The 24,360-nt window shown below is 47.2% G+C and overlaps 11 protein-coding genes across 11 annotated transcripts; 7 read left to right on the forward strand and 4 right to left on the reverse strand.

Annotated features, from left to right (window-relative positions):
* The first annotated feature begins 591 nt into the window (after positions 1–591).
* On the forward strand, positions 592–1,798 carry F4817DRAFT_328903 (conidiation-specific protein 6). The gene is made up of 3 exons (XM_049302199.1): positions 592–1,254; positions 1,313–1,382; positions 1,433–1,798. Exons 1-3 carry the CDS (start codon positions 1,134–1,136, stop codon positions 1,500–1,502), a joined length of 261 nt encoding a protein of 86 aa, XP_049162014.1. The 5' UTR covers positions 592–1,133; the 3' UTR covers positions 1,503–1,798.
* A 1,199-nt stretch (positions 1,799–2,997) lies between these two features.
* On the forward strand, positions 2,998–6,150 carry F4817DRAFT_285104 (uncharacterized protein). Its single transcript, XM_049299590.1, has 2 exons — positions 2,998–3,406; positions 3,466–6,150. Exons 1-2 carry the CDS (start codon positions 3,171–3,173, stop codon positions 5,930–5,932), a joined length of 2,703 nt encoding a protein of 900 aa, XP_049162015.1. The 5' UTR covers positions 2,998–3,170; the 3' UTR covers positions 5,933–6,150.
* Positions 6,151–6,651: 501 nt separating this feature from the next.
* On the reverse strand, positions 6,652–8,467 carry F4817DRAFT_285069 (WD40 repeat-like protein). The gene has a single exon (XM_049299588.1). The coding sequence runs from the start codon at positions 8,339–8,341 to the stop codon at positions 6,731–6,733; it is 1,611 nt and encodes a 536-aa protein (XP_049162016.1). The 5' UTR covers positions 8,342–8,467; the 3' UTR covers positions 6,652–6,730.
* A 1-nt stretch (position 8,468) lies between these two features.
* Positions 8,469–9,939, forward strand: F4817DRAFT_285070 (ClpP/crotonase). The gene is made up of 3 exons (XM_049299589.1): positions 8,469–9,187; positions 9,249–9,632; positions 9,682–9,939. Exons 1-3 carry the CDS (start codon positions 8,821–8,823, stop codon positions 9,789–9,791), a joined length of 861 nt encoding a protein of 286 aa, XP_049162017.1. The 5' UTR covers positions 8,469–8,820; the 3' UTR covers positions 9,792–9,939.
* A 42-nt stretch (positions 9,940–9,981) lies between these two features.
* Positions 9,982–10,314, reverse strand: F4817DRAFT_313141 (nucleotide excision repair, TFIIH, subunit; the record flags this gene model as incomplete). The annotated part of the gene is made up of 3 exons (XM_049300211.1): positions 9,982–10,044; positions 10,093–10,241; positions 10,296–10,314. 3 exons carry the CDS (start codon positions 10,312–10,314, stop codon positions 9,982–9,984), a joined length of 231 nt encoding a protein of 76 aa, XP_049162018.1.
* A 1,199-nt stretch (positions 10,315–11,513) lies between these two features.
* On the forward strand, positions 11,514–12,577 carry F4817DRAFT_285180 (uncharacterized protein). Its single transcript, XM_049299591.1, has one exon. The coding sequence runs from the start codon at positions 11,664–11,666 to the stop codon at positions 12,186–12,188; it is 525 nt and encodes a 174-aa protein (XP_049162019.1). The 5' UTR covers positions 11,514–11,663; the 3' UTR covers positions 12,189–12,577.
* Positions 12,578–12,640: 63 nt separating this feature from the next.
* Positions 12,641–14,294, reverse strand: F4817DRAFT_369092 (Aldo/keto reductase; the record flags this gene model as incomplete). The annotated part of the gene is made up of 4 exons (XM_049307313.1): positions 13,737–14,294; positions 13,607–13,681; positions 13,463–13,542; positions 12,641–13,408 (listed from the first exon to the last, which is right to left on the reverse strand). The coding sequence occupies exons 1-4, from the start codon at positions 13,852–13,854 to the stop codon at positions 12,641–12,643; spliced, it is 1,041 nt and encodes a 346-aa protein (XP_049162020.1). The 5' UTR covers positions 13,855–14,294.
* A 1,938-nt stretch (positions 14,295–16,232) lies between these two features.
* Positions 16,233–18,283, forward strand: F4817DRAFT_356950 (MFS general substrate transporter; the record flags this gene model as incomplete). The annotated part of the gene is made up of 9 exons (XM_049305860.1): positions 16,233–16,536; positions 16,592–16,672; positions 16,728–16,879; positions 16,948–17,475; positions 17,552–17,720; positions 17,774–17,852; positions 17,903–17,967; positions 18,031–18,158; positions 18,212–18,283. The coding sequence occupies 9 exons, from the start codon at positions 16,233–16,235 to the stop codon at positions 18,281–18,283; spliced, it is 1,578 nt and encodes a 525-aa protein (XP_049162021.1).
* Positions 18,284–18,480: 197 nt separating this feature from the next.
* F4817DRAFT_328916 (uncharacterized protein) lies at positions 18,481–19,508 on the reverse strand. Its single transcript, XM_049302200.1, has one exon. It carries the CDS (start codon positions 19,208–19,210, stop codon positions 18,929–18,931), a length of 282 nt encoding a protein of 93 aa, XP_049162022.1. The 5' UTR covers positions 19,211–19,508; the 3' UTR covers positions 18,481–18,928.
* A 730-nt stretch (positions 19,509–20,238) lies between these two features.
* On the forward strand, positions 20,239–22,652 carry F4817DRAFT_328920 (putative O-methyltransferase). Its single transcript, XM_049302201.1, has 6 exons — positions 20,239–20,911; positions 20,987–21,113; positions 21,178–21,548; positions 21,628–21,835; positions 21,887–22,325; positions 22,441–22,652. Exons 1-5 carry the CDS (start codon positions 20,530–20,532, stop codon positions 22,215–22,217), a joined length of 1,419 nt encoding a protein of 472 aa, XP_049162023.1. The 5' UTR covers positions 20,239–20,529; the 3' UTR covers positions 22,218–22,325; positions 22,441–22,652.
* Positions 22,653–22,831: 179 nt separating this feature from the next.
* F4817DRAFT_328922 (Hydroxyisourate hydrolase) lies at positions 22,832–24,061 on the forward strand. The gene has a single exon (XM_049302202.1). The coding sequence runs from the start codon at positions 23,303–23,305 to the stop codon at positions 23,693–23,695; it is 393 nt and encodes a 130-aa protein (XP_049162024.1). The 5' UTR covers positions 22,832–23,302; the 3' UTR covers positions 23,696–24,061.
* The last annotated feature ends 299 nt before the right edge of the window (positions 24,062–24,360 follow it).

The raw sequence follows: 24,360 nt of genomic DNA on the forward strand, positions 1-24,360 counted from the left end.
GGGTATTAGTCGATTGCGTTCACGATTCATTGCATACCTATGTATGTAGTCTTGACGGTTCGCAGTCCACATCTTCTCAGGGGTCGTTCGGCATCGTGTTTAGACAGTGGGGTTCGAATTGACCTTAAGGGGATCTGATTAGAATCTGACTGTCTGGACCTTTCAAGGCTTCATATAATCTGGTGTACAGTATGTCGACACCGCTGAATAATTGTCGATGCTTAACTAGGTACCTTTTCGAGCAATTACGTTCTTCATATTATGCAGGGAATATTCCCTACATAATCCTTGAAAATGTGCGAGCCTAGAGGCGGTTCCATCCAAAGATAATTACTCTTTCCTCCTATGACTTAGCATCGATGTAGCGCCTCATAGTGTGCTCGGCGCCGTCCGTATGGTATTAGGTAGTAGTTAATATAATTGGAAGGCGACGAATAGCGTTGTCGTTACCATCGTTTGAGGCTGAATCGTGATTTAAGCCGCACTGTGGAGGTTCATGTGGATCTAACTTGGCATTTAACGGAGGTAGATAATAAGGCTTGCTCATGACAATTCATAGTCCAATCGTTTAGGTAGTCTTTGAACTTGTGATGGAGCAGAATATCCGTGGTCCCTGATGATCACCTCTTAGGGCAGATAAACCTTATGTCGTGATTGACTTCAATAATACTGTCCAATACTTGATATTTCTGGTCGATGTCACAATTCCTGGGGTTCTCGACTTATGCTGTTATGTACATATACTAGATCCTAGATTCAGCTCTGTAAATCTTCTGACCGATCATGTCTAAGTGCGGATCAGGATGATCTTTCCGACATAGGCCTAAGTAGCCTAAAGCGGCTTGACTGGTGATTATACGACTCTAAACTACGCGTTGTCATTGTCGTCATGACTCAATTGTCTATGCTGTATAGAAGTGGTAATCAACTGGAGTATAAGCGTCAGCGGCTTGGCATGTCATAGAGGATATAGGAAGTAAGCCTAAGTAAGAGTTGAAGAAACGTGTATAAAGAGGAGTAGGATTCCTTTCCATTCGGTCTTGCATTAACAGAGCAGTAACAGCACACTTGACCCAACAGCCAGCCTTAACCGTATCAATATTTAACGCGTTACCCATCTACAATTATCCATTATGCCCACTGAAGCGCAAATTGCCGGCGGTCACAAGGCCAACTTAAACAACCCTAACACTAGCCAAGATGCTAAGGAACATTCCAAGCAAGTTCTCGACGATGAGTTTAACGGTGGGAACGGTATGGTTCTAGTCCGATATGCATCCTAGTTTGGGCCACTTTCTGACCATTCCTATAGTGCCGAAGTCTGGGAATGGCGGTGATGATGGTAACAAGAACCCTGGGAATGTTGCCGGTGGTTTAAAGGCGTAAGTGGGTTGGTCTAAGATGGTGAGCCAACTACTAACTATCGCTGTAGGGCAATCAACAATCCAAAGGTCTCCGAGGATGCTAAGCAAAGCGCAAAGAACCGCCTCAATGATATGTAAGGGATATAAGGGGTAATGTGGTTATTCTGACAATCGAGGAATACTATGAGTGTGTTAGTCTTAGCAATCCGAATTGAAAGATTGGTATAATTTCGAATTGTGTCAACGCATATTATTGTGGTAAACATTTGAAGAATGCGTACCATGGCATTCGAATACATTAACTCGTGCATTAAATTTTCAACTTCGAAGTCCACATGTGGTGTATGTCTTCTGAAGGTTCAAATTGCAGACAACCCTTTCATTAATGTTACTTCTTTGAGTCTGATTGGCTTAACTCAGCCCACAGCATTCCACATATACACAGAATGTACTATTTGATACGCGGTTTGAATTTTAACTAGCATTTTAACCATTACGCATTCTGACGTAGTCCCGATGGCGGTTCGGAAGATACGTAGTACCACTTGGTTGGGTTAGGACGTTAATAAGTGCCATGCGTAGCAATAGAGCAATGATTACCTTACTACAAGTGTATGTACACAAGTAAGTATAAATAAAGCACCTCAATTAATCTGGATAATTGGCATGTATAATAAATACTATGTAACCTGATGAAATGACGCCGGGTTCTATGGCTAGGTTCATCGTATGTAAGGCGTGCACGAAGCGATCATTAAGATCAGCTGATATGATTCTCGACCGTCGATGCGGGATTGAATCTGAGCCGTCGGAAAATAATTATGGTCGCGTCATTTAGGCGTCTCGGCACAGTGCAGAGCCTCCTGGATTGCGTGTCTGGGCTGTGCAGGGTAGGCATCAATATTTCCTATGTAAAAACGGAAGAAATCCCAACGTCGTACTCTGCGAAACAATTCAACGAAGTCTTCATGTTGTTTAGGAACCATCTTAGGTATAAGACATAAGAATAAGCATAAGACATCCTTTATTTTCTTCAATAACTCGAATAATAAGAAAGAGTCGACGAATAAGAGATAGGGCAATCGAACCAAGGAAATACTTCCCTGACACAGGTTACCCTAATCTAGTGCCTCTATTGGCTCCGGGTCCATTAAACAAGGCCCCTGTCATCTTGTACGCCCTGAAGTCTTTAAAGTCCTAGCAGGGGTACGGGGGTACAGGGGTATCTTTTTAGGGAGGCGGGGTTTTTTTCTCAGCTGTGGAGTTCCCCGGCAGCACGAAAACTGCTAAAACTGCTACAGCAGGAACGGGTCAGACCTGTTTGACCAACCAAAAGCCCCAACCTCATTGTTTTCGTCACCAGCCACTCCAATTGCAGGCCGCTGCCTTAGGTACCCCGACAAGGTATGGGTATCTTCTAGCCCGGCTGCAAACCTGCAAGTCATTATCCTCTTCTGCATTCTCCTGCTTCCGCTGCCATTGTCTAATTGGGTCTCTACTTCATAATATTGGATGCTTATTTGGTTCTCTCGTTCATTGGTCTCAAAATCGTTTTTTTACTCTCCTTCCGGTCGTTCAACACCGACTCTCGCTTTGATCCTATTATTACCAGTTGAACGTATACGAGGTCTACTCGGAAGAATCAAAAACGGCACCCGCCGAGCAACCGAGACAACTGTAACTCGCAACCTTTAAATCTACCTATCCTTCGGTACTATCGATTGTGTCAATTGGATCGGGATCGGGATTTTTATTCGACTTCAGCCTTCCAATGAGAGCTATTTGATAACTTCAACGTCTTGAAAGATGGCTACCAAACCGAAAATGCCTAACCCGTTAAACGGCATGCATACAGCCGGTATATTCTCCGACATGAGCGTCGATGGCCCTGAGATTGGAACTCTTGTACTTATTGTTGATCGTGCAAAGAATCTTCCAAACAGGAAGACAATTGGGAAACAAGATCCCTACTGCGCCGCGCGGCTGGCGAAAGAAGCTAAGAAGACAACCACAGATATTCGAGGTGGCCAGACCCCCAAATGGTGCGTATTTAATATGCCAGTAATTATACTCTTTGTCTAACATCTTGGATTCGTTGTAGGGACCAGGAGCTTCGATTTATAGTTCACGACTCGCCCGACTACTATCAGTTAAAGCTATCCGTATTCAACGACGATAGGAAGACGGAGCTAATAGGCGAAACGTGGATTGACCTACGCGATATAATTATACGAGGAGGTGGACAGAGTGACCAGTGGCATAGCTTGAATTGTAGAGGCAAATATGCGGGTGAGGTCAGAATCGAGATCACATTCTACGACAGCCGCCCAAAAGCCGAAAAGGCAATAGCAAAACCAAACGGCGTAACCCCGAATCCCGACGTAGAATCTGCCGGCGGATCTCAGAAGACGGTAGTGAAACGGCGTCCGTTGCCCTCCGATCCTGTCACGGGTCAGGCACCTTCACCGTCAGTGGCAGACCCAATGCATACTCCGTCCCGACCACAGCCAATCCCCCCATCATTCGTTCCAAGCCACGCGCCATTACAAGCTGCCGAATATGGTACATCACCCTCAGGCAGACCCAGCAATCAGCCCGATCAGTACTCTTTAACACATCTCAGCAAGAGTCAGTACTCGACGCCATCCCAGCGACCGCTGGATAAGAACTATAAGCTTCCTCCGCAAGATAATGAACAACCACGTTACTCGGACTCTGCTTATGGTCGGTCATATGAAGTAGAAACTAGGTCATCTTTCGCCCATGGTCAGCAAACCTACGAGTCTCCGCCGCCAGTCCACCATCCTCGGCAATCGATTGAGCTCGATGACTGTCCTCCGCCCCCACCAGCCCACCGAGTTAGAAACTCAAGTGTAGGTTCACAAGAACTAGTTACCCGTGGTAGCTTCGACATGCTACAGCATAAAGCTGTCCCACATATGAGGCATGATGTCCTACGGAATGAAGCCCATCGATACTCAGTGCCTTCAGCGGCGCCGTCATCTTATCCTGGTCGACCTACGTACCGCCCGTACGAGTCAGCTCCGGATATGCAAAGCATGGTACCATACCGCGAGGCCGATGCTAACCGCCAGTCGCGCCATTACTCTTACGACCCAGCATACGAAGCTCACTACCGATCAATGCAACCGACGGTAGAGGACGTTCCGGAATCCTGGACACCACCAAGCGCAAGACCCCGAGGTAGCGGATCTAGAACGCACCAGTACGATGAGCAGGAGTACCATCAAGCTTCCACTCCTGCGCCGTTGGCTTTAAACGGGCGTGATAGTGCGCTGTCTGGACATTATAGCCCTTCCCCTATCCCATCTCAAGAGCAGTACGACCCTAGTGGCTATAACCAATCACCATCGCCCATACCTGCTGAGGATTATTCCCAAGCACTCGCTCTGGTGCCAAGGTATTCGAGGCAGATGGATCATACTCTGAATTATCCAAATGAACTAGAAAATAGTCAAGTGCTTGCGCCAAGCGATTATGATATCCCCTCTGTACCCCCAACGCTGGTTCCAGGGGTTGACCCAGCTATGGCGCGCGAGATCTCGGATCGCTTCCAGCAAGAAAGAAAGCAAGCGCGTCGATACACCCAACCACCTCCTATGGCTACTCCAACCCGGGGTAGACAGCAAAGCGAGCCTCCCTCAAATTATGCTATTCAGCATTCCCCTAATGTCCACCACCCAAGCAGCTCGAGAGTCTATGATAGAAGCCTAGTGAATTATGCTAGCGGACCTACCACGCCTTTGGGACCAACCTCAGGTTCAAGGTCTCGAGGAGTCTCTCCAGCCCCGAGTGCTAACCACACGATCAAACGCAAGTCGGTCAGTCCGGCGCCTCCCCCGTCTGATGGTCGCCGACTATCAGGGGTTCCTTTCGGCCCAGACTCTTATGACGCCCTAAACCCTACTGTGGCGTCGACAAAGGACGGAGAGTACACCAATGCAGATGGAAAGATAGTGACACCAGATGGACGGGAAGTTGATCCCTCAGATCACTTGCCTATGGACACCTGGGCGCCGGAACCAGAGCCAAAGAAGCCCGTTGAGCCTGTGGAGACACGTTCACGTCCAGTGCCTGCTGGCGCGCAGCCGATGCCACCCTCTAGCCGCCGGCCACCCCGTACCAGTACGCGACCCCAGTCGGCAATAGCTGCACCGCCAACATATATCCCTTCTGACCCCACACCTTCTCCTCCTGTGAGCACGGGGCGAAACCGCCTACAGAAGAAAGCACATCGCGCATCAGCCCTACCGGCGCCAATTTCCTCAGGGCCTAATCCACTTGGCCCTTCGACGCCTCATCAGCGGAACAGTACGCCCCCTCGAGCGCTTGTTCGTGCTAGCACTTTCGATTATGAGAATCATGGCTCAGGCGCGGCTCGCTCGGGATTCGGCATCGGTCCGCCAATTCCAGCCAAGGTACCGATGATGAGTGGCGGCTTGGGGCCAACCCCGGGGCGAGGGGGCAACGAAGAATGGGCACTCATGGAAGAAATGAGTAGGATCGATATCGGCTCGGGCCGAGCACGACGGCATGGAGGATATTGATGATACGAATGTTTACGAATTCGAGAGAAGGCGTTGTATAATATGTATAATGTGTTTGAAGCAAAGGAGGTAGGTACCGGTTACTTGCTTTTGCCGTTTTATATTTCCCTTTCCAGTCTCTGTCCGGTATCTTGGGGGTGTTTAATGTATTGGAGGGAGGACAATCGCGTGCGGTCGTGATCATATAGACAAGATGGACGTGCGGAAAGGGAAGGCTTCGGCGTGTGGAAAATACTGCGGAGGGCCGAATGGAAAATGGTCTAAATCTCATTTTAGACTCATACGCAACCTGGTTGACGTATTTAGAAGCTAGGAAGTTCAGAGGCAGCTTTACTTGGTAGGACCGATTTTGATAGGTACCACTTGAAATATACGAATGATTCAAAAGATCTTTACATCTTCTATGCGTAGCGTTGAGTTACCGTGATATGACCGAATGTTCAAGCGGATCAACTGGAATTCGACGATACGCAATGTGTTTTCAACTTGTGTTACTGGAACTCGCAGCTCAATCCATCTTAACCGTAGCATAAAATCCCTAATACAAGGCTATATTTCTTTTGCTTACACCACGCGAGTCTTACAACGCCCGACAGGCGAGCTTCCTTCGTTCGTACCCAGATATCAAGTCCGATCCTGAAATGGCCGCAATCGAAAAATACCCTTAGTTTTCCGGCCTGAAACGCCATCGCCATGCAAAAAAGAACCACCGTCTCGAGACTGTTTCTTCTTCCCCCTCCCCTAATACCCCTTTTCCGCTAACCGATCCGTCTCTTCTCTTCGACAGAGCCGAGTACATTAATCCAAGCTGCTCACTAGCAAGGTCCCCAGCATCCCGCTCGTCTGGGTCGCCACCTGCGCCCTCTCGACTTCGAGCCGCACCCTGCGGTGCAGCGTCTTGAAGCTAGCCTGGAGCTCGGCGCTGCCGCCGACGAATTCGGAGTACAGATCGAGCAGATGCATAGCGACGTCGGTGCACATGCTGACGTAGCGCGGGTCGATGATGTGCGTCTGCACCCATTTGAGGATGGGCTGGACGGTGGCCTCGTCGCGGCCCTCAAGGGCCTCGCGTAGGGCGCTGCGATGGCGAAGCGCGATTAGCAGCGTGAGCACCGTTAGTGGGCTGTGGTCCTTAGCGCTTGGGTCGAGCACACGGTCTAGGGCCGCAGCGAACCGGCCGTGCCGCAGGTCCTTCTGCCAGGGCGTCTCGCGCTTGGGCCGCGAGAGATCATTGGCAATGACGACGTCAGCACCCTCTCCGATCATGTCGAGATGCTTGGCTGCGCCGTGGCGGCGCTTCCGCTTATTCTTGACTTTGTCATGCGAGTCGATGTTCCCGGAGAGCAGCGCGGCCATCTCCTTCTCACGCTCACGCTCGCGGGTCGCTTCGGGTCCTGTGAGGCGTGTGCGCAGCGAGAGAACACCGGACTGCATGCCGACTGCTAGATGTCGGTCATCGTCGTTGGCACCGGCAGTAATGACCCTGACAGCCAAAATGGGAGAGGGGTACTTGGCGCCCGCGACGACATTCCAACCAGTCGTCTCGAAGATCTTGACGTGGCCGTCTAGACCTCCAGACACTAAGCGACGGCCGTTGGAGGCAAGGGACAGAGAAGTGACGGTCTTCTGGTGATTGGATATTATGTGTTGCGGTTTCGCAGCCACGAGGTCGAGAACGGAGATCTGGTTCTCGGACGATGCGAGAACAGTAGTTCCGGAGGGGAGAGGTAACACGTCTTCTATAGGTGCAGCGTGTTTAAACGTCATGACGGCTGTGCCCGGTGTTCGGGGATCCCAGAGCTTCACTGTGGAATCGTAACTACCGGATACCAGCATGTTTGACATGGTTCCGGGCATGAAGCTGCCGCTGCGCACGTAGTCGGCATGGCCCACGAATGTTGATGTACTTTCTTGGCTAGGAAGATCCCATAATCTCACTGTTTTATCGTCGCTCGTACTCATGAGAGTTGTGAGATCGGCCGGGGAGAATTTCGTTGTCCATACTGGCTGCTTATGTTGCGCCCACGTCTTGAGAATGGCCCGCGACCCAACGTCAAAGACTTGAATCTTGCCCGTATCGTCTCCGGCCACCAATATACGACCATCCCGTCGTACATCTCCGCTTCGCGCAATGTCTCCAAAACGGGTGATTGTCTTAACCAGCTTCCTCGTTCTTATCGAGTAGATCTGGACACGGGTTCCCGTTGTGACAGCGAAATAATCATTGTTGGAAGTACCAATCGCAGCTGGATTGGTCGCGGGAACGGTGATGTGGGTGATGGGGTATTGTGTCGGCGACGGAATCACAAGTTGGTTCTTAAATGATTTCCAGTATCGCTGTTCTGCAGTAATTTGAGAAGGTCCCGAAGGAAGCTTCAGCTGCGGAAGTGGCGCGACCTCTGCCGCCATCGTCAATAGGTGTGATGTATGCTGTCGTGTGCTTCCGTTAAGGAAAAGGGAAAAAAACGTATAACCGAGTTGAGAAACCAATCAACTTTTTTTTTCTTGGGAATCGGTCAATTAGACAATTTCCCACCGACGATCTAAACCAAGTTGTACCTTAGCTTGGTGTGATAAGATGTGATAAGGATGTATCGATAAGACAAGACAAACAGGGATCAATGAAATGTGGCTGGAAGACTTCGCGACAGGTGCATACCAACATGTAACGGTACATATGCAATTCAAAACAAGGTCCATAAAGAGGTGCCTCGGCAAGTCGGGGGGTGCAAGACAAGCAGGACAAGTCATAAAGCTGGGACGATTTACATAAGAGATATGTAGGTAGAAAAGAATCAGTTTCAACTCCTCACATTTCCAAAGACATTTATATCGCCCAAGCATTTACTTATATCGACTCCCATTTCGTAAACCCCAAGTTTTAAATCATGGCCCAATCAGAAAGAGAAAGTTACTCCGACTTTAGACACTTTATTATCTCGTCGCCATCCGAATATGTGGCTCACGTCGAGATCAATCGCCCATCCAAGCTAAATGCATTCACACCAGATATGTGGGTAGAGCTTGGAAGGATATTCGCAAAGTTGTCTCGTGATCCAGGCGTTCGTGCTATAATACTTTCTGCAGTCGGCGACCGGGCATTTACTGCTGGTCTAGATGTGCAAGCCGTGGACCAGGGAGGCCTCCTAGGGAATCGCGATCAACAACCAGATGCCGCGAGACAGGCAACGAAACTTCGGCGCCAGATTTCCGAGTTCCAAGACTGCATAAATCAGATAGAGAAATGCGAGAAGCGTAAGTAAACATTATTTTCGCTCACGAAATTTATATCATCGCCAACTAACAATAATGCTAGCTGTTATCTGTGTCATGAACGGTGTATCTATCGGCTTGGCTATCGATATAGCCTGCTGCGCAGACGTGAGAATCTGCTCGAGAGATACTAGATTTTCTGTCAAGGAAGTAGACATCGGCATGGCTGCAGACATAGGTACTCTTGCAAGGCTACCCAAGATCGTCTCGAGCTTCTCGTGGGTTAAGGATGTTTGCTTGACAGCTCGGGGCTTTGGTGCTGAAGAGGCTCTTGCTGTTGGATTCGTGAGTCAGGTGCTGGAAACTAAAGCAAAGGCTATCGAGGCAGCTAGCATGCTCGCATCATTCATAGCATCGAAGAGTCCAGTTGCCGTCCAGGGCACGAAGGAGCTGTTGAACCATGCAAGGGACAACACAGTTGCAGATAGTAAGTGCGCCTTCAAGGTATATGGCAGTGCGATAACTAACTGGAATAGACTTGAGATACACAAGCCTGTGGAACCAGGCGATGCTTCAGTCTAACGACTTCAAAACCGCGTTGCTGTCTGGACTAAGGAGGACTAGGCCGAGGTTTGAGAAGCTATAGGTTGATATTGATAGGTGCTTCGGATGGTATCAAAGCACACCGAGTATAGACCCAATTACAACTGGCAGGAAGAGACTTGGCGTCATTTTAAATTGATAGACTGCTGTGTACGAAGCGAATTATATAAGAATTTACATTTGTCGATGTTTTATAGGGGTGTCTACCTAAGTATGTAGCTATTGAGTTCGTTTTATTGAACATCTCGGTCCGAATCGGAGTCGTCCTCTACTTCGGGGACGTTCTCCTTCAATCGCTAAGATGTGTTAGTAGCCTAAAGAGTTTGGAGAAAATCTGACTATACCTTATCGAGTTCCATCTTCAACTGAGCCACCATATTATCTTTGATTACAAGGTGAGACTCGTCGAGATCCTCAATTATGTACTCATTGTTCTTGCTATCGATACTGACAATGATGGATTTGATTGAGGGTTCGCACTCGACCAAAGTCCCTGAATGTATATTAGCACCCAAAGAATATAATAAATTAAAGAAAGAAAAAAGACCTTTAATAGCGCGGACCATCGTGTGCTTAGTCTTCCAAGCTCTCTTGTTTGTTGTGGTATAGTAAGAGTCGCGCTCCTCGGCCGAGATTCTTCTGCTTTATTTTTATCGCAGCTTGAAAGCACTAGGTTGCTAACTTGGTACACAGGTGATAATATAGTTGCTTTACCATGTAATAGTCAAGATTGATGGATTCCGAAAAGTGTTGTTTCCTGTGCTAACGGACATTAAAAGTCTGGATGGAATGGATGAAACTTCCGGCTGCGAAATATAGACCCACACCAGGCTTTAGAGCTGACATGAGTTCCTTAAATAAATAAAGTTTAGGGCGGTTCTAGGCAAGCATGTACGTCCTCACATAGCATTAGGTACCTAATGTACACTACTACATGTACATAGTCAATTGTCAATTCAAACATTGATGTCAATGTCTAGATGGTTCTAATGTCTCTAGCCGAGCAGAATAAGTCTAACAAATCAAAGAACAGTTTGAGCCCCTGCTACGAAAATGACATACATTATAATACTGCATAGTATATAACTAGAAAATCTAAATAATATGGATACTAGGTACGCATACGGAGTATGTTGGTGGTACCTACGACACAGGTGACGTTAGGTACCTCATGTAGTAAGCCAGAGCTGCGGGGAGTAAAGGATTAGCGCAGATTTTAGCTTGACGTTAACAAACGTTTACGTACCATGTAGCGACAAAGCCTCCAAAATTTAGAAACCTGGAAGCACCGGTTGTCAGCTCAATGATCCGAACTTACCGGCTCACCTGTCGGCATATTTACGTATTTGAACATTCATCTCTCTCAGTTTACACCTTGCGCCAACCTACCTAACATAACTCAGAATAATTGTAGTCTCTTGGCCTCTTGGGAAGAAATTTGGTTGCATATCTCAGGGGTTAACCGCCGAGGATTCATCCCCTCGTCGCTCAAGCCGCCCGTCTCTTTATCGCACCCCGATTCACGTTGTACTCCCCAAACTATCAGATGAATTCGAGCCACCACCAACGGTACGAAGTGCACTTTTGCAGATCTTCTCTCTCTCGTGTGATGCATTCTCAAGCATAGCGTTGCGAGGCCGACAGCGCACGATACGAATCAATCCGATGGATCTTGAATGAAATCACCGCTTTCCATCACCCCTCGGTGCTACAAAGATTCTCCGCTCTCTGCGTCGCACTTGGCATACGAACTTGGCATACGAAACATTTCGTCAAAAACAGCTGATCATTTAAACGTCACTTCTAAATCTTTCACCTACGCTACTACGCCCAGTCCAACGTATAATTAATTCGAGCCACGAGCTGAAGCAGCTTCCAATCTAAGTCGCGCGACACGCCCAAATAGGACCCGAAAATGGATCAAGACGACAGCGGCTCAGGCAATATATTCGCAACGTACCCGTTTTCTTGGGTACTTGTCCCAATCATCATATTCGTCGGTGTCGGGACGCTCCTCATGTGCTACCGATATCGCCGCCGAAGGAAGCTCCGCATGTTATACGGCACCAGCGCTTTAGAACGGGATCTAGAAGCCATGGGCAATCGTTCGAGATCGAGGGCACCGGCCGAGCGGCGGACAAGAGGAGGAAGACGTGGACTAGGACCGGACTTGGGTAGTAGAGAGGAAGGTCTAAATGAGTTGGGTGAAGCGCCACCAGCCTACACCCCCGCACAAAAACGACCCGATAACACAGACGACATAGAATTAAGTCCCTTGCAACCATCGCCGGGTGCTGTAGACACAGACGGGCCCGGTACCAGTAGACCACCAACATACGAAGAATTACAACAAGGAGCGGATCTGACGCAATCTACAACACCTGTTGCGACATCTAACATACCGGAACCGCCCCCGAGAGCGGTCTTACCTCCGCATTAACCTTACGATTAAAGAATGGAAGGCTTAGAAGGATATGTAGGGAAACGGAGTTTTGGGCGGCATATGGGCCACCTAGGTTATCTAACGAAATTATTGCGATTATTAAAAGAGATATATTAGACGGCGACTTATCACGGTGGTATGCCCGGTTGTATAGAATAGGGACATCTGGGTGGTTCGTCCTCGTTGGGAAGGGTCGGGATCTGATTGATGTCTGCTTGGGACTGGCCGCAGCCGTATTAGAGGCGCCCTACATTTGCTCTTAATGAATATTAATGTTTATCTACTCGGTCAAGTCATCGAAGAGGACGTTTTCGATATCCATGATGAGCTCCTAGCAGCCAATGAGGCCGGGGATAGTCGTCATATTCCATAGAGATCGGCATCTCTATTTACTACTTTCTTAGACTACCTCCAACGTTGCTAATAGCTAGCAGCATACAAGTCACCGCCTAAAACCTTTCAATAATTGCAGGCGGCTTGTTCTCCAGGATTTCATCGATCTTCGCCATGATCTCTGGGGTCAGCTTGTCCACAACCTCGACGGCTTGCACGTTCTCGTACACCTGCTCAGCACTACTCGCGCCGGTGATGGCGGAGCTCACATTCGGATTTTTGAGCACCCACGCCAAGGCTAGCTGACTTTGCTTAACGCCGAGTTGGTTCGCGATGGGCTCTAGTTTATTCACCTGCTCGATGATGCCCTCCCACTTCTCCTTACCTGTCCGCTTCCAGAAACCCGCAATAAACTCGACCGATTCTTGGGCGTATCTCGAATCAGGGGGGATTCCGTTCTTGTACTTGCCAGAGAGGATGCCCGTTTTCAGCGGCGAAAATACCGTCAGTCCAAGTCCAACTTCTCGGTACAGATGAGCGTATTCTTTCTCAACCTTCTCGCGATCCAGCATGTTGTATAATGGCTGTTCCATAACAGGACCAATGAGACCTAATTTGTCGGCGTAGCGCCATGCCTGGGCGATCTCGTCGGCGCTCCATTCCGACGTGCCCCAGTAAAACGCTTTTCCGGTGTTGATCAGGTGGTTAAAGGCGCGTACCGTCTCCTCCATCGGCGTGAGTCTATCCGGGCGATGCGCGTAGATTAGGTCTACGTATTCGAGTCCTAGACGAGATAACGAGGCGTTCATACCCTCGATGATATGCTTCCGGCTTAGCCCCTTGTTATTAACGGGGTTGTCACCAAACGCGCCGCCCCAATATATCTTTGCAATGGTGTTAGTAGCTAGCCCCAGGGAGTCGGCGTGTTACTTCAGTACCTTCGTCGATATCACGAGGTCGTTGCGTTTCCAGCCGAACTTCTTGATTGCCTCGCCCATCACCTCCTCTGACTTGCCCTCTATTTTACTACATCAGCCCGCGGATCTGAATCCGACTGTCGATTTTTAGGAGTATTTCCTTACCCGCGTAGCCCTCGGCACAATCGAAGAAGTTAATGCCGCTGTCATAAGCGGCCTTCATGCAGGTGAAAGTATTTTCTACAGCTTCAGTTAGCACCATATCAGTCTATATATGCCTCTCTAAACAGTATACCGTTATCGACGTGTCCGCCGTAGGTGAGCCAGCCACCTAGGGAGATCGCTGAGACCTGGAGACCCGATCGGCCCAGGAACCGGTAGGTCATCTTCGGAAGGCTAGGAGGGGCCGACATCTTGGTTGGATATCTCAGCAGCAGTTGGAACTTGGAAAGATGAGGGATGGGCGAGAGGAGTGTTTATTTTAACGGCTTGCTTTATTACTTGACGAGCTTTATGATTTTTGCCGCCTCTTGCACGAGATGTGCTTTTATAGTATAGGTCTAGGTATACAAAGATCTTATATATATACCAAACATCTACATGCTAATAAAGTTACATATCGGAGAGCTAACCCCCCACTACGATCTTGGAATATTCCCCCGCTCTGTCTTGGGCGTATTACTAAGCTATAGCTCAGTCTGCACATCCTATTCGATATATTCGGGTTTCATTCGGTGACATTGGACCCGAGCTTTTTTAGAAGCAAATTATTATAGGTTTATAGAATAAGATATATAAATCAGGAGACTTAGAAGAAGGATGAGATTTATTGTATGATTAAATATGAAAGCTGGACTATCTAGGTTTAGTTAAAAGATAATGAAATTCCCATATTGCCGGAATAATAAGGATATATCTAACTAGAGAAGAAGTTACCTGTTACCCACATACCTATATAGCCCAAGTAAATAGCTTAAATAGCTTAGTCGAAACAGACCTTATCGTTTTATGACCGGACGAAACGCCGATACATTACACAAATTAGCATACTTACCTATACTATATTTTGATCCGATTTAGTCTTCTCGCCAGCTTACGCAGGCAAGGGGGATTTGTTTAGATTTGAAGTATATTAATCATTTGGCCACGGTAAAGCACCTAAGGATCATTCTAGACTGCTTTACTGTGAACTATGAGACTCTTAGCGACTCTAGTTTTTATATGAGGTCAATAAGCATTTTTACCTGACGTTAAAGACACATAATACGTGATAGAGAAAAACAGTTATTAGTAACCTAAGACTTTAGTATCGGGCTGCAAATAAAACACCACTTGGCCTAGGAATTACTTATAGTCTTCTTCCATTATTTAGATAATACAAGCCCATACCCGTATAAGTGATGGATATCTGCCCAATTATTCACCACTATTATATAGAGCTATTATCAGAAGTTACATACACATCCGTATTAAATTTATTTCCACAAGGCTAATAAATAGTAAAGGATAAATTCAAACATGTCTTAATAACTATGACTAAGTAGCAATATTCGAAAGTAGAAGTCAAGTCTAAGCCTACGAGATATATTTAAACTTCGAAGTGACGATAACTTCTATCATTTATAAAAAGCTGTTTTAATATATACAGCACGTAGTATATGGCGAAGACCTTTAGCGAGAGTATTTTCGAGAAGCTGGCTGGATTTAATAACTAAAAATCTACCACGGTTCATTTATTCCGCACAATATGTACATTACCACAAACCATCGCCGTTAAGTTAACTTCAAAGTCTATTTCATTGTCTCCTGTATAATTTCATCGACTCCACATGCTGTCGGCCCTAAAGTCCGCATATAGTGGATATCTTACACCTGGAGTGAAAGCTTGGTACGTCTCTTGTCACGGAATTAGTTCATGTAAAGGGAAGTATGACTAGCCTAACCAATTCGTAGATATCAACTTGATTTAATAGTTCCTCAAGTCAATTATAGCTTAAGTAAGCCATGATTATAACTACCTAAGCTTTCCAGTTAATTATGTGCAAGCGGCGCTTTAATAGATAAATTGCTATTGTTCATTCGTCTATATGAGCGAAGTAACTAAAAGAGACGTGGGGTTTGACAAATCCTATCAGAATTGATACTTGCATAAATGCGGCGAACACCGGGAATATTTCTATTCGCTAATTTTGACTTGATCTACTCACAAACCCGATTCCAAGGAGCTGGATATGCCAGGAGCACGGAGATGTTACTACGCTGAGCCCTTCACGGGCTAACAGGGTGAAGAGTGGTTGGTAGTTCGTGTCGTACATAGCGCAATTATCACATTCGTGATCAGAACCTGTACATGACGTGCTCACGTTTTCCAAATCTACCCGAGAAACTTTCCTCATACGTCTCCAAAAATTCCTGTACTGCGTTGCAGTTTTCAACCGAGCCCAGCCAATGCGACGGCCAGTAATTCCTAAAAGAGGAAGATGGCGAATGGCGAGATCATGCCAAGGTCTCGTCCGCGCGCCAGCTTCAAGCACCAGAAGTACTATAAGGATGGCCGTTATCCGTGACGTACTACCGAATTTCCGAATCTCTGGGAACGGTTCAGACGTGAAAACACTGGTCGTCGTCTAGTTATTCAGATATCATGGCAGATTTAAAGGGCGCAGTCGTGATCCGGCCTGAGTCGCTGTCGGGTTCCGAGAAAAAACATGGCGAAGATCAGACCGCCGTAAAGGAGCGGATTCTTATGCACCAAGAATTACAGAAGACAGAGCCTCCGGTACTCCCTATTATGACTCTATTTCGCAGGAAGAAGCAGCAGCAGAACTTGGACGAGATCGCGACGCAGCCTTCCGTTTTCGACGACCCGGAGAAAGCGAAGTACTTTCAGCCAACTGAAAAGTACGAGAACTTACATCGGTTCGACCCGAGCGCGAGATGGACGTGGGCTGAGGAGTTGCCACTCATTAACAAGCTCGACTGGAAGATCACGTTGTGGGCATGCATCGCATTCTTTGCCTTAGACCTTGATCGTGGAAACTTGTCACAAGCGAACACGGACAATTTCTTGGAGGACTTGGGCTTATCCACGAATGGCAAGTACTGTATCTATTCGGTGTGAGAGCTATGTTCTAACAGTCGAGTATATAGACTATAACTTGGGAAATACTATCTTCAGATTAGCATTCTTGTGCGCCGAACTTCCATCACAGTTGGTGAGCAAGAAAGTAGGTGAGTACAAGCTTATACTTGTCTGGCTTAAAGCCTCTATTAATATGCCGTATAGGTCCCGATCGATGGATACCCACGATCATGGTTTTATGGTCTATCGTGGCAGCCTCTCAATTTTGGTTGAATAGCAGGGAAACTTTTCTTGCATGTCGTGTCCTACTTGGTTTGCTACAAGGTGGCTTCATTCCGGACATTGTTTTATACCTGGTAAGCTGGTTTTTCTTATGTCTTAGAGATAAGTCGTCGTAACAGGATCTAACATAGTTCGGATTTAGTCCTATTTCTTTAAAGCAAGCGAATTGCCTTTTCGCCTGGCACTATTTTGGACAACCCTAAAGGTAGTCGATATTATTGCGCCCATTCTGGCTTTTGGTATTCTTCGACTCCGTGGCCACCGCGGACAAGAAGGATGGAGATGGTTATTCCTAATCGAAGGCGTCTTCACCCTCTCCGTCGGAGTGTGGTCCTGGTTTATGATGGCACCATCACCTACACAGACTAAAGCATGGTATCGACCGAAAGGCTGGTTCAATGAACGTGAAGAGATCATAATGGTCAATCGTATATTGAGGGATGACCCTTCTAAAGGTGACATGCATAACCGCCAAGCGGTTGACTTGAAAAGATTATGGAAATCGCTATGCGATTATGACCTTTGGCCAATTTACATTGCTGGACTTGTGTTCGGAATTCCAGTCGGCCCCCCGGATCAATATCTAACCCTAACGCTCCGAGATCTTGGTTTCGATACGTTCAACTCCAATCTGCTTTCGATTCCTAGTCAAGTTCTAGGAATCGTCACGGTAAGTTATCTCCCGTATATCATCCGCCCTTTCAAAAGAATCACAATAGCCTAACAGAGCCTAATTATCTATAAAGATGCTTACCCTCACGTATCTCTCCGAAGTATGGAATGAGAGGTCGTTCATGGGCATGCTTGCGCAGATTTGGATTCTGCCTAACATCATCGCCCTGGCCGTGATACCGAGCAATACATCTCCATGGGCGAGATATGCTATAGTGATAATTTTACTCTCATATCCATATCGTATGCATAAGCCCCCATTATTACGTTTTTATACTCGCTAATAAATCATACAGCCCACGCTATACAGGTTGGTTGGTGTAGCCGGAATTCTAATACCGTCAGAGCACGCACAGTCTCCGCCGCAGCCTACAAGTGAGTGTTATATCATGCCTACCAGAAACTTAAGCTAACCACTACGGTAGTATGTTCGTCCAGGTCTCTGGTATTGCATATTCAAACATCTACCGTGCTGATGACAAACCTGAATGTGTGTAACCTTCCCCCTTTTAATATTCTGAGCCTAGGTCCCAACTGACGTGAATATTGACAGACCGCCGCGGAAACAAGCAGCTCGTCGCAATTTGCGCAGCAAACATAGTCATATATATACTTATCAAAGTCTATTATATATACCGTAACAAGCAAAGAGACACGGATTGGAATGCAATGACTCGCGAGGTAAGAATTGCGTGTACGAGAATAATACGGCGAAGAAACTAACACAATCACAGGAGCAAATACATTATCTCGAAACTACTACAGACCAAGGAAGTAAAAGGAAGGATTTCAGGTTCGCCCATTGATCGATGCTACTTACGAAAGCGACATTTCCGCAAATTCGGTACCTAAGACAAGAGATGTACTAACCTACGGAAGTGATGAATGTATTATGTTGAAGACAACATAAAGATAAAGCTTATTATTGCCTCGGGAACAAGAAAACATCCGTTATAAACTAGATTTAAGATTGGTAGTTATTAGTAAATAATACATCATATCTCCTCACGGCATCCCCTTTATAGACTAAATCAGAACCAACGCGTTAAAGCAGCCTTAGCCCCCTCAATATCGAGACTCCCCTCGGCCACCCAAGCAACAATACCATCAGGTCGAACCAACAAGGCACCAACACTAACATAATCAACCCTAGCTTTATACCCCTCAGCCAGCTTCTTAAGCGCTGCGTCATCACTAAAGTCGACAATAAGGCCTCGCGCTCCCCCCAACTTAGGACCTAGCCTTGATCCGTCACTAAACTCGAAATCCGGGGCGCCGGCCCCGACCAGAGGATGCGGGTCGCCGAGATCATGCCGCTGAGACAAGCCCCAGACCCGGCCGAGGAACAAGTTATGGCCATCATCCGCATCGATTAGATCGCTCACGAGCTGGCGAAGAGAAGCGCCGTGTGGCCCAAGTTTCAGAACTGTCACCTGTGCCGCGTGCGTGTGTCAACTCCAGCACCCAGCAAACTGAAACCCGGGCTTCTTCTGGAAGTTTGGCGGTCGCTTGCTTGGAGGTGTGACTTTGTCTAGTAGTCCGCGTCGGTAGAACGCCTCCATAGATGCCGTGTTCAACGCTCGCATACCCGGCGGTCCAACCTTCGAGGGAGAGTTGGGTTCGGACTCGCGCTCTAGCACCAGTACAGAGACGTCTGCCATCGCTAGTTCACAGGCTAAAAAGAGCCCGACTGGCCCTGCGCCCGCAATGATAACGTCGTAAAGATTGCTCATATTAGGATAGTTCTCTACTCGAGATAAATGTAATACGATGCAAATAAAGGAATGTTTTTGATGACATGACTAGTGCCTAACTCGTGGTATTTGTATTCGACGAGAGCTCAGAGTTTACTCTTAACCACCTCTCAGGGGTAATGAGGCAGCCCAGTTTCACATAACAGAGACTGGGCTATGGGAACCCGGAGAGCATCATAAATTTTCGTCACTGTAGTCACTATTTCTTCGGAAAACGAATAAGAACAATCGTCCGATGTCCGCCATTTCTCCTTACAATAGGTAATATCTCGATTGCTTCATGACTTCAGTCTATAGCATCGGCACCGAATGATGTTAAGCGGTTCCGAAGGCTAGCCGGGACCGAGCGGGACCGAATGGTGATAATTGTCTCCGATTGGCTGATCAAATTAATTGTAGTATACAGCTACTCCTTTTCTTGTTTTCTATGCCTGTCCGCTCTATAATTCTTATCTGGTATCGAAATACTTAGATAGCTCTTAGAAACAGATAGTGTTTATTCCGAAGAGTGTTATTTTAGGGTCATTTAACCCCTTTATATTCCGACTCATGATACCATACGCTTGAGTTCCACACCAGGTGTTTGTTCTTAGCTTCTATATAGGAAGATAAGCGAGAAGATATCAAATTAAGTTACTATATCTCAGTGACATATAAAATGGCATCACCCAAATCACGGCATTGTCACAGTATCCCACGCTTCATCATAAAGTACACGTCCAGAACTGTAACATATATCATAATCTACAGCAACAGCCTATTCTATAATTACGTAGGTTGAAGTCCATCCTACTAACTTACTGCAGTAATTAGATGATAATATAAAGAAAATACCACGTAGTACTATGTGGATATGTCGACTTATCCTCTGCATGGCCGATATCTGATAAAGGTATTACACTCGCATTCGTAAGCATAAAAGCATCTAATAGGCAAAAGTGTCCCCTCACGTACCTCGTTATACTATCTCTCACAGACAGGGTTTCCCCACGTCCCATTGTCCTGAGGGGAGAAGGACAGCCCATTTAAAGCGGACACTACGACATAACCATCCAATATGGCTCTCGCCTTGACCGCAATTAGGATGCCGGGGTATATAAATGATGCATGCTATAAATGCAGTCATATCATATCTCCACCGGCAATTCGGAGAGTATCACCAAGCATTTTGGAGTAGCTGGTAGTTAATTGGCTTATGCCCACGCTTATGCCACGATACATAAGGATATGCTATTTCATGGCGAGGTAAAGCTAAGAACGACTCTCCTGAGAAGAAAGCAAATAAAATTTCCTTCACAATGTCTTATGACGATGCATCATCACGAGCTACGGCTCTACGACAAGTAGTAAAGCTCATCCAAGACTCATCAGAAATACTAATCGCCGAATGGGAGAACCCAGCACCGGATGCTATACCAGCCTCTGAAACAACCTTCGCGATACCTGGGCGCAAGGCATATGACGCGCAACGAACAGTCATTGCAGCACTGGGCACGATCGAAGAGCTCGTAGCTGAGCCTCATCTGCGCTTAGTAGACTTTGCCGAGCTGTATTTCGAGGTTCGAGCACTTCACATAGCAGTTGAACATAATATCGCAATCCTGTTAGACAAGGGAGGTGCGGACGGAGTATCTGTCGAGGATCTAGCCAAGTCAACTGGGCTCGAGAAGAACAAGCTCGGTGAGCTCCTACTGGACACACGTCCTTTCTGCTTTGATATGCGCCTTTGCAACATGTCCCACTAACAGGACTAAGCTCGCATACTGCGAGTCCTGACTACGCAGCATATATTTCGCGAGGTTGCGCCGGGCAAGTTCGCAAATAATAGGATCTCGCAGGCTTTAGCCAACGACGAAAAGCTGCTAGGGCAAGTCAAATGCAGGTAAGCGGATCTTGATAGCCAGGCGACTAACATATTCCGACGCAAAGCTGATGACAACACTCAGTTCCATGGGATTCGCAGCTGCTTCAGCACTTCCGGAAGCACTCAAGGACCCTATCCGAGGACCGAGTCATGAACCGGAACTCGCAGCCTGGCCATTGGCCGTGGGCACAGAACTTCCATTCTTCACGTGGATGAACGAGAAAGTTCCCCGTTCGCGAGCGGCACTGGATAAAGCAAGTCCTGGCGCTGCAAGAGGCCCGTATCAAAAAGTAGAAGCATCACCTGATGAGGAGTTGGTCCCGAAGGACGACGCGCAAACCTACAACTTGTACTTAGCTGGCAACAGTAAGAGCTTAGGCAGTGCAACCTTATATGACTTCCCCTGGAAGGAATTGGAAAACGGTTTAGTTGTTGACGTTGGAGGCGGTGTCGGTAAGTTATCCCTGAAGGTTGACGGACTACATACACAAAGTCTCTTCGCACATAGGGTCGGCTAACACGGCATATCTAGGTAGTTTTGATCTTCAGCTAGCCCGCCTGTATCCAGAATTGCGTTTTGTCGTACAAGACCTGCCGACCGCGGTTGAGCAAGGTTCTTCAATATGGCAAAAGGAGTTCCCCGAAGCTTTAGAGTCGGGACGGGTACAGTTCGTGGCACACGACTTTTTCAAGCCGAATCCCATCAAGGAAGCCGACATATACTGGATGCGCCATGTCCTGTAAGACAACCTGAAGACTCCACGTTAAAGACAGGACTGACGCAGAAACAGACATGACTGGAACGACGAGGCTTGCGTCGAAATTCTTCTGAATACCGCCAAGTCCATGGGTCCAGACTCGCGGCTACTTGTTGCCGATATTACTTTGACTGAAACAATAGGAGACCCGTACATCAAGCCAGCCCCTAAACCCCTATTAGCCAATTACGGAATCCATGTTCATCACGGGTTCGCCTTCGACATAGCCATGATGTCTTTGATGAACGGCAAAGAGCGAACACCTTCGGAATTCCGAGAGCTGTTCGAGAAGGCAGGACTGAAAATGGTTAAAGCGTGGGAATGTCGTAGCAACTTGGGAATAATGGAATGCCGCTTGGCATAAGTGGGAAGTGTAGTAGGTAGACTTAGCGTGATGCAACTCTCGTTTGATCGGTTAACGACGTCTGAAGAATATTAGAATGTTAGGATGTTATACTCTTCACCGCTTAATCTATCTAATGTATCAACAAATGCACTGCCCTCCTTAGACCACATTCCACAATGTTACTGGAGTATATGTAGATGCGAGTGAGGAGAATAGGAGAATGCCGTCATGTCTTACTTACATATGGTTTGTGCAGAAAGCGTTACACTACTTAAATGTCTCGTTGGGCTATAATTAGATGTCAAATCAAATCGACAGGCGATATTCTCTCTAGTCAAGCAAGCGTCGTCCCACCGATAGGTAATTTTGTTTAGGGATCATTTAGAGGCTGTGATGTCGCACTTGAGGCTTCGGCTCTCTAATCATTTCTTTCAAACTGCAGCTAGTCATGTGGGCTTGTCCTTGTAAGATACATAACAACCACAGCTGTGGCAAGATGAAATAGGGGGAGGAGGGGGGGATCTATAATGTGTGCAAACTGTATTTAATACTGTATTACGTTTTGCTTCTAAATAAAGAAACATTTAGGTACCTAGGTACGTATCTCACCCCACGGTGGGGGCTGTTACTAGCGGGGTACACCTGGCAGCTACCTGAGCAATCAGGTCCAAAAACAACGCTGCATTAGGAATTTCAGTTGTTGGTACATGTAGCGTTACAACCTCCCCTCACAACCTTCTACAACCCTGCCTTTGCCTTACCTTAGGTCCAATTATCTCAGGTTCAACCTTCCCTATTCACATATCACATTCTCACATTCTCAGACGCCATTCACCATTCTGGGTATTATATATTCTCTCTTCGGTACTTTGCTCGGTTCGGGGGAGAGAGGCCGCATACCACAGCCCCGCCGAACCGCTTCGCCTCGTTTGTCCTACCCCCTATATACTAGACTCACCGTCTAATAGGACCTCCTGAATTTCGTGGCTCTCGAGTACAAGTAGGGACATTTCACCTGCGGTCAAGTCGGAAGCAAACATCAGACCATCTCAGTCTAAACATCTCTAATATAAGTCTAAGTGTCTAAGTCATCACCACCCCCAATGGCAAACGACAAAGACATCATCACCTGCCACATTCTGGACACCTCCATAGGCAAGCCAGCTAAGGGGGTCCGCGTCAAGCTGGAAGGCGGGCATGCTCCTCTTAAGACTTTCGAGTCTCAGACCGATGACGACGGCCGCATCAAGGCGTGGCTACCATATTCCAGCATCCACTCGTCAGGAGATGTACCTACTTACACCCTGGACGACGTGCTGAGCGAGGTGCAAACTAAGTCCACTTGGACTCTACGCTTCGACACCGGAAGCTACTTTGGCGAGGGAAACACTTTCTTTCCCGAAGTTCTGGTCTCGGTCACCGTCGAAAAAGGCCAGCATTATCACGTGCCACTGTTGCTGTCTCCTTATAGCTATACGACTTACAGAGGCAGTTAAGGCGCATATTAAAGGGGGCTAGAGGGGGAAAGATCAAAACCATTGGAGACGCTATAGAGAATTGCCCATGATTTGGAGAAATCTCAATATGGATTGTGGGGGCAACCCGGCTACAATCGGTTCTTATCTCAGCTACAGATATCGATTGTCTTTGGCATATCATCTACAGCAGTTTAGGCCTAACGTGCTTCCCTAAGCACGCATAGGATGGAATACTGGCCAGAGAACCCTCAAATAAAGGAGAAACCTTCGTTAGAACTCCAGTTCAGACTTACAACACAATTAAAACTAAGCCACCTTTCTTATCGAGTTTTCCATCATTGTTCTTGGACCCAATGTGAATTAAGAAATTTCCAGCCATTTTGGTACGAGTTCAAACTTGAAAGTGCTCTTATTTAGTATAGAAAAGCATCCACGTCAGGCAAGCTGGTTGATTTAGCCCAAATTCTTTAGCCCACTGTGGCGAGTAAAAGCTATCCTCGTCTCCTACAATGAGATGGCATCATATTTAAACTTCATAAGGTGGCCTCAAGACTCCCTTCAGGCGAAACCTTGATACATATCATAAAGTAAGTTACATAACCCTACTTCACAGGGGGGGGGGGGGGGGGGGGGGGGGGGGGGGGGGGGGCGCGGGGGGGGGGGCGGGGGGCGGCCGGGGCGGG

This window comes from Daldinia loculata (assembly GCF_022478755.1).
Source record: "Daldinia loculata strain CBS 113971 unplaced genomic scaffold F4817scaffold_8, whole genome shotgun sequence".
NCBI classification, from domain to species: domain Eukaryota; kingdom Fungi; phylum Ascomycota; class Sordariomycetes; order Xylariales; family Hypoxylaceae; genus Daldinia; species Daldinia loculata.